The sequence below is a fragment of the Pomacea canaliculata genome, linkage group LG7, assembly GCF_003073045.1.
Source record: "Pomacea canaliculata isolate SZHN2017 linkage group LG7, ASM307304v1, whole genome shotgun sequence".
Lineage (NCBI taxonomy): Eukaryota > Metazoa > Mollusca > Gastropoda > Architaenioglossa > Ampullariidae > Pomacea > Pomacea canaliculata.
This window is the reverse complement of record NC_037596.1, coordinates 22648987-22662492: the sequence shown is the minus strand read 5'-3', so window position 1 is coordinate 22662492 and position 13506 is coordinate 22648987. Positions and strand designations below refer to the sequence as shown.

General features: G+C 38.5%; 1 protein-coding gene across 1 annotated transcript in view; it reads right to left on the bottom strand.

Moving 5' to 3' along the window:
- The window catches only part of LOC112567539 (dynein beta chain, flagellar outer arm-like), a 68003-nt gene that overhangs the window by 33355 nt on the left and 21142 nt on the right, over positions 1 to 13506 (bottom strand). The window contains 18 exon segments of the mRNA XM_025244235.1: positions 86 to 256; positions 830 to 1135; positions 1504 to 1617; positions 1856 to 1973; positions 2520 to 2677; positions 3255 to 3463; positions 5885 to 6148; positions 6567 to 6674; positions 6979 to 7083; positions 7398 to 7727; positions 8649 to 8778; positions 9032 to 9175; positions 10000 to 10289; positions 11284 to 11439; positions 11824 to 11938; positions 12362 to 12597; positions 12789 to 12975; positions 13305 to 13456. Of these exon segments, the coding sequence (XP_025100020.1) occupies positions 86 to 256; positions 830 to 1135; positions 1504 to 1617; positions 1856 to 1973; positions 2520 to 2677; positions 3255 to 3463; positions 5885 to 6148; positions 6567 to 6674; positions 6979 to 7083; positions 7398 to 7727; positions 8649 to 8778; positions 9032 to 9175; positions 10000 to 10289; positions 11284 to 11439; positions 11824 to 11938; positions 12362 to 12597; positions 12789 to 12975; positions 13305 to 13456 (3293 nt within the window).

The following is a 13506-nucleotide window of genomic DNA, read 5'->3' as shown; positions in this document are numbered from 1 at the left end:
AACCCCTAAAAATCCCACAGCCACCAGGCTACAGAATCTTTACATTTGAATTCTGGGACAGGGTAATGTTATTATTGTCACTTACAGTTCCGTCCTCAGGGTAGTCAATGTGGTGCTCAAACTGTGACTTCCACCAGTTGCTGAATGACTCCCGGTGTTCCACATTCAGTGAGCCACCAAAAGCCCACACGGCAGCGTAGCTGAAGTAACGCTCATACTCCACGTCACTAAGATCATTGAAGGAACTCACCAGGGCCTGTGGGTGAGAAATAGAAACACGAAGAACCAAAGCTGAAGCATCTGATAATTTTACAAAGTGATAGAGAGAAGGTATATGGCACAAATATATATATAGATGCATATATTTATATATGTATGTGGGGGGAGGGGGTGTTCAAAGATGAATATGTATGCATATACATGTATGTATATGTGTGTGTGTGAAGGGAGGTGTTTGAAGATGAATAAAATGTTTCAAAATGCCAAAAATAGAGGATAGATGCATGGCATTGTACAATATTAAGATTCATCAAGCATTTATTTTATTTTACTGTGTAACTGTTGTTGAATTATATTATGACATTATACAAATTAAAATTGTCCCAAGCAAAATATATTCTTCTTATTATTATTATGATAATAGTCTAATACAACTGAAAAAAACTTTGTCAAGGCCACTAAATATCTTAGACAAACATCAGTGATGACCACTTTAAAAAAATTTAGCCAACAACTGCCTCTTTCCCTGTTAGGATTGGAATAAAAATCTAACTCCATAAATTATACTGATAAAAAGCTGGAACTCCGAAAGCCCTTTTTTCTCACTTACTTCAAGCAGAACTATGAAGGTATGCACCATATTGATGATGGAATGGTTGATGCAGCGGGTGTAACGGGGATACCCAGAGTCACTTGGCTTGCCTGCAAGCATGGCCGGTTGGGTACAGGCTGTGATATAGTCTACAATGCGCTCAATGTAAGCATCGCAGAAAGAGGTCACTAGGTCACGGTCGGCCTCATTGCGATGCTCCAGCCACTGGACCAGCATGAGTTTCCAGCCCACGTCACTCTCACTCATGACCAGCACACCAACGCTGGCCAGCATGGAAGGTGTCATCATCTCCAGACTTTCCATCTGCCAGAAAAATCACAGTTAGCTGACTTTCCAACTACATCTATTTACAGTTTCCACATGCAGTAGATGAATGTTGTTTAAAACCAGTGAAAGTTGCTTAACTCAATCCTGACATCGTAAAGGAAACCGATTTCCAGGTATGTAACTATACAGAGAATTTATTCAGCTTTTCAATGCAGCTAAGTCTCTTCCCTAAAATGGTTGATCATTCTTAAATGCAAAATAAATGTAAGCCAAGCAAATACTAACATATTTCTGAAAATGGCATTTAATATGTCAGGATTGAGTTTAAATAATGGAAAGGTGCAGACACTTTTAAAAACAATAAGGCAATTATGTCAAAGAGTACTTATAGCTGAACTGATTACCTCCCATATGAAGCGCAGGGTATTGGGAATGGTCAGGCGTTCATTGTTAGCCAGAACCACAGTGCCATTATTATTCAAAACAGAATACAGCAGCTCCATCTGGTGAGCATCACACTGCAAGAAACATAGTAAATCAACCTAAAAAGACAAAGCTCACAAAGAACGTGGAAGAATATTTGTGTCAAGTTCATAATTATATCTCTGAATGCCATGCCTAATGACTTTTTTGGTAAGACATAATTCCAGATTATGCTTAACATCCGAGTATACATAGTAGCCATCATGTAATTCCAGTTTAGCCACCAATTTTACAATTAACATTGTGTGTTAATGTTTAATGCACAAGACATACCTGACCATCCAGCTGCATGATTTTCATGGTGGGTTTAGCCATGATGTCATAGTTCATGTTGACAGGCTGGAGACAGAACTTGTGCAATAAGGAGGTAAGCAAGCCCTCCTTCCACTCTCTGTCAACATAGTTATATGCTTTTTGTCAAAACATGGTCAAGTCAGTCGCTGCTCTTGTAAATTATTTCAATACTAGCTGGGAAAGCACCACCCTCTCCCTCCAAAAAAGAGTGATCATGTCATTACATGTCACAGGAACAGCCAAACTTTATTGTATTGGTGACAGGTGCTAACCAGTGTGCCATCAGACCATTTACTGCATGAAGGGGTTAGTTATGAAGTGAGAGTAAGTCGCTGCCCTGTGGCAGCATGTGGAACTCCAGGAAAATCATCTTGCTCTTGAAGTTATAAAGTGGTGTCCAGACCTCGCAGATTACTTTATGTTTCTTTATCCCAGGACACCTTTGCCACAACATCATAAGTACAGCACTAAGAATACAACATCTGTGGGGTCTGGACATAAATATGACTCTATAACTTTTGCTTTTGTTTCCTTGTGAAGCAGTCTATGGCTAACTGTCAGTTTTCTCTCACTCTGTTTCTATCTCTCTCTTAAACACACACATGACTCTCACTCACACACACACACACACAAATAAACTCACTTTGTCTTGGGGTCAATGAACCCCATCAACTCCTGTGATTCAACAGCTTTAGTAAAGATGCTCTGGATGTTGATTGTTTTCCCACGCTCCCTCTCAGCTACTGCAAATGTTTTGATGCACTCACTCTTGCCGCATCCTGGTGGGCCTACCACAAGTATCTAAACAAAAATGTCACCCCATTCAACAAACGACACTAGTCATTGTAACACTGATCACAGAAACATCAATACTGCCACAGGATGGGCTACTTAAAGAGGAATTAAATGTTTCTGTACAACTGCTGTATCTCTTAGAGTTAAAGCTATTATCATCCTCAAACAAAATGACTGTCATCAATATAATATTTTGTCACCCAATAATAATCTTTCCCTATGTGTTCTGAAAGTTCTGGTGTCCAGTATAAAGGGTTCTTCTATATTTGTCTTTTATTAGTCATCAGTTCTGTTCTTCATCTTTCCATCCTTCACATGTCCATATCTTGTTCTTGTCTCAAGTGCTAAGAACACACTCCCAATGAGCATAAGTATTCTCTATACAAATCACACATTTATTATTTATTATTAAAAGATGGGTTGCTAAGACATGTAAAAAAGGAATACAAGTAAATGGACCCTCAGGCAAGAAGACTCAAAACTATGAGACTTATTTGGACATCAGTCTCTACAACCAAGAACATAATATACACATAGAAACTGAAGTCTGTAAACAAGTATCACACAAATGGCAATCACTCACAGTCTGGTGGATGCAGTTAAGCTGAGCTAGCTGAAGCACCCGAGCCTGAAAGGCTGCTCCTGGAAGAAGAGCAAGGTCTGCTGTTGCCACAGCGATGGCATCTTGAATGTCCTCAAGGACCTGTTTACCAGCATTGTCGAGCACTGTGCTAAAGTGCTCGCTACTAGCATGAGCCATCTGAACCACTGGTGTGTTCAGCATCAGGGAATCTGTGCAAAAGATGGGTACTAAGTGATACTATATTCCTCTAAACATTATTTTCTTCAGAGAACAAACAATTTAAAAGAACTGAGATAAATATTTCATTATTTTCCGTCAATATTTGAATCATTTGAAGCAGTAATTAAAACATCAGTTAAGCCCTTGTCACCTCCCTTATAACCAGTATTTCTACTATCACACTTTTCCTCCACGTTTTTATCAACAAAATAGTACCTAATGACAACTATCCATTTAAAATAGTTTAAACAATGCATGATACATTGTACAAAGATACCCATCACACCTATAACAACAAAAATGTCCTGAAAAACGTTCCATCGTATACAACATGTACAACAGAACACTAATTACAGTGCTGAAAATATTGTAGGCACAAGCTGGCATGAGATATGACAAATGTTTGATCTGAAGTTTCATGGATAAATGATCTGCTAGGCAGCCACTGAGTACAGCATGAAGCCTAAGGTACTGCTTGATGCACAAAGAAAACAAAATTAGACAAAAAACAATAATAAAAATAGACAGACAAAATGCAAGGCTTTTTGATCCTGTTGCATATCAGAAATTTTGAAGCAAGACAGAACATAGTCACAGCTCATGCACCCCATACACAAACTGTTTTGATTCTTCCTCTGTTTTGTAGATCAGTTCAAAAGAATGCTGAGCATGTTCTTTTTTTCATTTCTAAAACTTAACACCAGTTTTTCCACTTATCTATGTGCACCCTTAACCTGCACAGTGGTTCCAGTCCAATGATTTATACAAACAAAAAAAAAACCAGATGAAGAAACTTCTATCAGATGATTCAAAAGTTATTTTTTAATTGGTCGCATAACCACCCATTTTCCTCAATTAGCTTAATAAAGGCTAGGTTTTAAAATCAACTGTGAATCCCATATATGGTGTCGCCTTGAGCATGGTGCAGTGAGATTGGAGAATTTCAATACAGATTTACACAGTAAACTCAGTAGAAGACAGAATCCCAGTATGTATATTAACAGGAAAGGTGGGGGTGGTTGCAGTCTCCCATTCCTATTGTGGGGTCCAGGTATTTTATTCCTGTGCCATGTGAATCTCTACTCTTCCAAACTACATTTGCTGTTCTGATTTAAAGGCAATGTTCAAACACTCACTGAAAATATATTTGTTTTAAAAAATATTATGATTAATAATACTATGCTTGATCTTTTGGAAGTCATTTTATTACCATCATGTAGTAATGCCATTAATTTTTACTTAATTTTTTATGAGTTAATTACATTCTTTCATACTTAATGTCTTATTTTAATTTTCAATACCTGTGACTCAGTAGCTGAATGTGTTTTGTATCATAGCATGTTACTGTTAACCAGTGATTCTCTTACTGTTATTCCTTTATTATCATTAGGTAGAGCAGACTGTGCAACCTGCTCTGGTTGTGGTGCTGCACAATGCTGATCTATTATTATTACTACTATAAACATCTGACACTTTGAAATCTACTCCTTTTTAAATTGGTTTAGTGTACATTTCTTGGATTTCCAGACATGAAGTTGTGGGTTTGTGAGTACATGTAAAAGTTCATCTAAATGTGAATAGTTAGGGGTGCAAGAAACTATATACACTAGGGAATTATTAAAAAGCAAAAGAATCTGCCATTGTAACCTTATGACATGAATAATGAAGTCCTTTAACAGAGATGATACAAAAGATGCATAAAGCTTCATTGCAAGATCAACAGATCAGTGAAAAAGTCATCTAGTACATTTTACAACAATAAGCAATAAAAATGTTTTCTATATGTAGCAAACATGATGCCACACTACATAGAACATGCAATGTTTACCCTGTTTCTGTGTCTCTACCAATTTGTTTTTATTATCACATTTCACTTTTTGTAAATACTACTACTGATGATTGCAAGAAATATAATATGGCTTACATCATGCAGTTTTATGATGACCTGATGAAATTTACAGACACAAAAATACACTGTATGAACCACATAAAGCATTGTCACAACTTACGTTGGACGATGCCTTAAAACTTACCCAACAATAAATGAAGTGTTGTACAGAAACAGACATATGAAAAAACAAAACAAAATGAATCAGATTTTCACGACATGTAGGTTTTGCAAGTTAAAACTTCTTTCTTCCTATCTCTGACTGAGATTTTTGAGTCTGAAGCGCAAAATCTTCTCGGTGCAGGATGAACACATTATTTAGACAAGGTATGACTCTTTAGAACCATTTCAGAAATAACTTAAAGTATTGTAAGAATAAGTAATATCTTTGAGTGCATTAAGTTGTCGAAAGTAAGTGTGTGTGTGTGTGAATGCATAAACATTCCTCAATCTTTCCACATCCTGTCCTTGCCTACCTAAATTCTACATCAAAATGTCATAATTTTTACAACTCACAACTCACCTTTCAAGGACTGTGACTGAAGACTCTTAGCATTCTTAACTTGCAGTTCTGATTTTATTGTATGCAGTGAGGCCTTTAACTGCAGTCTTGCGTTCTTTTCTTCCTCTCCACTGAACACCATGGGCACATCAACATCCGGCCATAGGTCCTGCATGACTGTCGCAAACACACTTGCATCCCTTGTGGTCATGCGGGGCATAAATGCATCTCGCAGAGCAGTGACAAAAGAGGCTTCCTCCAAGAATTTTTTGTCTGCAGAGGAGTCTATAATGACAAGGCAAACATAGATTGTCTAATCACTGGACTCAATGGAGGGAAAAATTACATAGGCTGTTTGATGATGGAAACTTCAAATGTTCTTGAAAACCAGCACAGATTCAATGTTTATCGTTCTACTTGCACAAGACCTGGCATGACAGATTGAGCAGCTGATGGAAAACTGCACAACTGATATTTTTTTCAATTTCTTTTATATTTAATTTCTGATAGAGTCAATCTTGAACTTTGGATTTTACAACCTTAGACAATTTTGCATAATATTGCTAAACTGTAAGGCATCGGTGCATACACATCCCTACTCACAAGCATGTACACATACACACAAAATTACACACATATGCAAACATACATATGGAAACACACACACATACATATATATGCATGTGGATCATTGACTTTTAACCTTTTTCATCGGCCCCAAGAATCTCAGTGAGATTTGCTCCAGCTTCGGATGACACTCCCTTCAGTGTCTCTAGACTCCAGCCATAGAAACTGCCACTACGCTGCTCACCTGTAACATCCACCACCTAAAGCTTACACTGTGTCCCTTGTAACTTGTCATCTTTTCAAATTCAAACTGAAGAAATTTTTGTTTCACAAAAATATTTAAATATCAAAAAGATGGTCTAGCTGAGCAGGTGTAAAAAGTTTCTTTCTTGATGATGGGGATCATCTGGTGTATCTAGGTGACAGTATTACTGAAATGATCATTGAATGTGTACAAAGTGAAAAATATGATAACAAAAAGATTTGATAATCATGATGCCTAGAATTTTAGAAACAGAAGAAAATTCTGCTGTGTGTGCTGCACTAACCAAGGATTGCTTTATCAGATATGAAAGTGTTGGTCCCAAACATGCAGCGACACATGCTGTAGAGCTGTTTGGTTTTCCTTGCGAGTTCATGGCCATGTATGAACCCTGTGAAGAAATATAGCAACAGTTTAATATTGATATATTTCTGGAAATGTAGATGGTTGGAGAAATTGAAAATGTCCAAGACCTTCTGGAAAAATCATTTAATCCTGAAACAAGTCCGGGCAAACCATCTTTCTTGTTTGTTATATTTGATGAATAAAATAGTTGTTAAAAAATCTCTTTGTTTGATATATCAGTATATAAGAAAGCTAAAAGAACTTCATGATTAGATTTGTTCTTCTTTGGAAAAGCTTTATATAAAATAATTATAATCAATAGGATCAATAATAAGTAAAAATTAGGACGCAGATGCTAACCTTGGCTGAAGAGCATAACCTCCAAGGAAAGTTGGAAGTCCAAGGTCATCAAAGACACAACCCGAAACTGATTCAGGATGCTGTCTGGCAGTTTGCTGACTGCTGATGGATACAACAGCTGGCGGTCAGGGTTGCATGCAGTGACAGGGACTGCTGAGTTGATGAGCCCAAACACGGCACCATATGGGTGGAGCTGGATGTCATCTGACTCTAGATGGACAGCAGTTTTGTGCTGACACAGAGCATTCATGACTGTGCCCATCAACTGGGCAAAGACGGACATGACAGGCAGCTGTAGCAACGCAAGGTCAATAAACGACACCCAGCAACCTGAACAAAAGAACACAGGCATAAGGGCAATCTTCAACAAGACTAGAATGCATTGTATGGCTCACAATTTTTCAATGGGTTCAATGTAAAGTCTATGTTCTCTGTTATACCTCAGTGGCTTTGCACCAACCTACCTCTCCAACTCACTTCATATCTTGTTTACTCCAGTCATCTTCTGATTCTCTCAGGCTTCACAGACATACATTTGGTCCTTGTTTCGCTTCTGTTTCTGATTCACTCACATAGAATGAACTGTCACGCCACATTTTTCATAAACCTACTCTCTTCTTCTAAAATATGGTTTTGTTTGTGGATTTAAGTATCCTTGATATATTTTTTTCTTTGTTTGGGTTTTTTTTTTTTTGTTTTGTTTTTTTTTGGGGGGGGGATTGTATTTACCACTAATCTGGATTGTTCTTTCTGTACACTAGATGGTTTTCATCTACACATCACTTCACAGTCTGTCTGTCAAATCGGTTCTTTTTCTCCTCTGTGTGTGTGTGTGTGTGTGCACGAATGCTTTCATGTGTGCACCATGAACTGCTGTACCACCCCTATTCTACATCAGAAAATGTAGAAAAATAAAGGTTTTAAATGTAAGCAAATACCTTTAATATCCTATTATTATCATTGGTAAGACATGATTTGTGCAGACACTTTTGCTAACAACAATATACCCCTCCCCCCCAAAAAAAAAATAAAACCATTGAAATTTGAACTACAGCCCCTACACTTCATTTAGAAAATATACTGTGCACAGTTTCTAAAGGCCTGACAGCAAAATAAGTACAATGAATTCCCCTCATGAATCAGTGAATTAGTATTATACTGCACTGCACTGTTTTGTAGACGCAATTTTCCTTTAGGTGCTGAAGGCCAACATTAACATAGCAACATTCTGATCTGAAACTGCTCTATTACCTGTTGAAGCCAGACCCCTGAAGATATCCTGCAACTGCAAATAGTTGGTTGAGCTGGTGCAGTTGAAAATGTACAGTGCACGGCCTAAGCAAAAGCTCAGCTCTTTGACTGTGGTAAATTTGCCACACTCCTGGATAAAACAAACCGATACCATCAACAGCTATCATCAGAAAAGAAAAAAAAAATTCAATAACATGGAATAAGCAAAGCCCTTAGCATATTTTACTACACATGTGTGTGTGTATGTGCATGAGAGTATGCATGTGTATGCCTGTGTATATGGCAGTTAGCTGGGTGAGATGCAAGGATGGCCTGAGGTTTAAATGCATGCGTAAGTGTTTCGTAAGACAAAGAGCGGAAAAGTCTGTGAATAGTTTACTCACCTGAGGGCCCACACACAGAACACCTGTATGAGCGCTCACTGCCTGAGTCATGGTTACAAAAACACGCTCAGTAAGAGGGGTAATGACTTCTCGAGGTGATGAACCAAGGTACTCAAACCCATATTCCAAATCTGTGTTCATGCACTGTTACACACAAAAATAGTCCTGCTTAAGTAATATCTGATTTAGCCGTTTTACAAAAAAATCACAGCACTGTAATCTCAATGCTAGCATGTTCAACTTTGAAGCAAAGGGTTAATGGTTTGAGGCATGTTATGGCCTATGGTTTAAAAATTTCCCCTTAATTTGGTACCTGATTTGTCAAAGAAGCTGCAAGGTGGTGGAAGGGAGGGTTTCCACATGCCCTGTTCCAGACATGTTAACAACCACTTACAGTTCACTGCCACTACATCCACTACACTATGGGACTGTTCACCTCTGACCTTTTACATTATTTCTTAAGGTCTCTTTTTTCATCTTCTCTCTCCCTCTGCTATACCTCCTTTCATTTTATCAAACTGTGCATCTGTCTTTGTTTTTCATGCTGGTCTTTTGTTCAAAGCCATTGAGTTCTTGGCCAAACATGGGAAATAATGTTCTAAATAAGTCTATAGTGATTATCACTACTACTTCCTCTTCCTATATATGATATATTGTAGATTAGTAAACATTAGTTTATAGCAATAAACTAACTCCGAATAACAAAAGAGGAAAGATAGTTTGCTGCTTGTGATACCTGGTTGAGCTGTTTTGCTACAATAAACAAACCATCAAGCTAAATTCAAGTCTACACAAAGTCTACATTAAATCTAACCCAATCTAAAAATAAGTTATATCAGTTCTAAATAAAACTGTATTAAATGCACCCTGCTAATTGCTTTGCCCTGCAAAGCTGTCACCTTAAATAAATACACCCAAACCTAACTGACCTAGTGGTTAAGTCAGTCTAAGGCATGTGCTGCACTAACCGAGATGGTCACACTGCGGCTTTCTTCGCCAAATGTATACAGCAGTTGGCTCTTCCAGTCGAAGCTGGCAGCAGGCGACCTCTGGCTGGATATGTGGATCAGGCGCTGCACAAGGTCGCGCAGGTGAGCCAGAAGTGATAGCAGGCCTGTGAGTTTTTGAATCTGACTGGGAAACAACATGAGTCGCACATCCCCCTCCTCTTCCGCTGTATGCTTATTGCTGTCCTTGGTGTCACCCAATTCTTTTAGCACAGGAAGACTGATGTTCATGGTGTCCATCGGGACGGCTGCTGTAAAGAACAAGGTGTACATAGGAGCCGTGACAAAAGAAGATGCATTCTTTCTCAGCTAAAACAGAGGGTGTTTGAATGAGAAGTAGATAGGCTAGCGCCTCAAGTAACATGGTCTAAACTTGATGTCACAGTAGCCTGTATGATACCTATGTAATGCAATGCACTTTGCTTGCAGAATGGGTACTCAACTCCTTAGAGTGCTGAGGTAAAATAAGGTAACAAGAGAGAAGAGACAGACACTACCCTCACAGAAAGTTGGCACCTAGATAAGCAGTGTCTCTTACATGTCCTTCCTGACTTCTTTTATCATGATGAACATGTATGCCAATATCGGGTAGTAGAAAAATATATATATTGTTCAAGAATCAAAAACAAAAATAATTAAAAAAATGGAACCGCTATATCATGCTGTGTACTACTGCTATTGCCTCTTTGCTGGCTTCTCCCCCTTTTCTTAACTTTTGTGTCTGTACAGTTCTGCTTGACAACCTCCACTCCTCATTTGACTGTTGCATTCTATCCATTCCTCCTAATAGAATTATTTTAATGAGCTCGATAGTCATCTGAAAAAAAAATAGTGCACTCCTCTGGACCTTTAATATCAAGCTTTTTGTAACAAGTGTAGGGGGTGTGGCTGGTAGCAATGATTTATTTTTGGGCATGAAAAGGTCGTCATTAAAAGTTTACCCCTGTGATGGGTAGAACAGGGTCAAGAGAAGAAGATAGATGCTGGAGACCTGCTTGGCAACACAAAGAATGATGGAGAGACAGCCATGAGGTGCTGCTGAAGTTTTGCTGCAGAGGGAATGCAGTCTTGGCATTTATTCAAGCCCGTTCAATTAAGGATTGTACATTAACTGCCTCTCTTCCTGTCTCGGGTTGAGTGTGCAGGCAGGAAGTTTGTTTACTCACACCATAACCCTGACCACTCATGGCTACACAAGCAAGAATCTTGCACATTACAAAACAAATATTCATGAGCAAAACTTACTATCACTGCCCAATGGCTGTGGTGTGCTGTAACTTTCTGCATGGGGACTTGGAATGTTACCTCCTACCAGATCCTGAGAAGACGCTCCATGCTCGGAGGTCAGGCTGCCAGTTCCATGCAAAATGTCCCATTCCTGCTTGTGCCCTGTGTTCTGGGCTAGGAAATATACAAGGCTGTAAATGAGTTTCTTAGCACACTTACAGCGACCATTAGTCTAGATTAAATGCAAGCTGGATATGTAACAGATTTGAGCAAGAAATAGTATTCATATTGGAAAAAAACCCTGCCTGTTGAAAGGAGCATGAATTTAATAATTTTCAAGTAATTTGGACCTCATGGTTGAGTAGCTCATAATTAATGTGCTATTAACAACATTGATATTAATATATTAATTATGTAAGTAGGAATATTTATATGTAAACAGTTGCCTTTTAAAAAAACAAAAAAATTAACTAGATATAGTGAGTGAAGTTAACATACTTTCTATAACCTACAGAACATGTATGATATAAATTATTTACAGCTAATTGGGCAACATACTCTGTGCTGTCATCTTGAGTCGCTCGCGGCTTAGTCGCTGCTCATGTTCTCCCTCCAGGCCTTTCAACAGTAAAATGGTGCCCTGGATTCCAGCTTCAATCTTGCCTAGAGCTTTCTAAAACACCAAGCCCATGTGTATACATGCACATATAAACATAGGCATATCCCATTGCCTCTACTCACCCATACCCACAAAGAGGCACATTTGAAACAGATAGCTAAGAATTCTTAACATCATGTACATCAGGGGTCTCAAACTCATATTAGCATGTGGGCCGCACAGCCAGTCAAACGAAAAGAAAATGTTTTTTCATTAAATTTTACGAACACTACTGTCACTGCAGTTAAATGCTAAAGTTTTTTCACCAAGCACAACATTTCAGTACAAGAACAATCTCCAAAAAATAAGTTATTAATAACTATTACTTTGTCTTATTCTTAGCTTAAAATGATATCTTTATAGGTGGGTGACAAAGGTACTTGCATCATATACATCTTACCTAACAAAGGGATACAAACATTTTAAAGTATGCCTTACCTCCAGTGTTAGACGTTCTCCCGCTTCTAGAGCCCTTATGGCTTCAGAAATTTGCTGCGACATTTGGATCTGTGTCGCCAGGTATACAATCTCAGTAACATGTTCCAGAGTCCAAGAACGTCCACCATCGTCTCGCTCTGAATACTTCACTGCCTCCGGAGCCTCCAGTGTTGTGTCTTGTGCACGAAGACTTTGCCTGCTGGTTGCACGACTAGCTGGTTTACCATTCTTGCCATCTGAGAATCATAATACAAGCAATAGTGACAAAGACAACCTATGAGAAAGACATGCATTGTATCTGTATAGTATTTATATTATAATTCTTATCATTTATTGTGAAAATATATAATTAAATGCTCATAGGCAAGCATGTTTCCTATGTCAGAAAGTATGTTCAATGTCGGCCACCTGTCTGTGAGGCTCTCACCTTTTCGGGTTTGTGAAGAACCTGGTTTGGAATGTCCACTCGCCTCTCGCTCCTTCTCCCTGGCCTGTGATCTTGACATTGGCTTCTCAACACCCATGGCAGTAGCCAGTTGCATCTGTAGAGCTGCCTTTAGTTGCATGAGGAAGGAGGTCAGCCAGTTCTCTATGTGACCCTCACACAAAACAGGCTTGCAACAGAAAGAGGTGAACACTATATGTGTGTATGTGCACATACCCAATATATGAAAATTTGTCTCTTGCAAAGCACAGGCATTTTGAACAGGTCACAGAAGTACATTACTCAAACAATGTTAGTTTCTCTCCAGAAAAATTTAAGTCTGACAATGGGTTGACTTGAGAAAAAAAGTATCTTATATTATACCAGGTTCTGGATAGGAGCTACACACTGGGCATAACACACACACAGCATGCATATAGAGGACAACCAATCTGTTAAGTATTTCTGAAAACACCTTAAAAATTCTTAATTAAGCATAAACAAAAGAAACAGTTTTACCTGCTGAAAGTGAAGTCTCTCGCCCAGTGCAGAATCTACTCCAGTGATGATAAAACCATACTTGTCATTGTCATCCACCTCTTCAAAGACAAGGCTACCCAGGTGCTCAAACAACTTGTTGATGTACATGTTCACCTGGCTCAGGCTGTATCCTGCCATACACAGATTGCAGAATGATGTGCAATCAGCTGTGGCTATACAA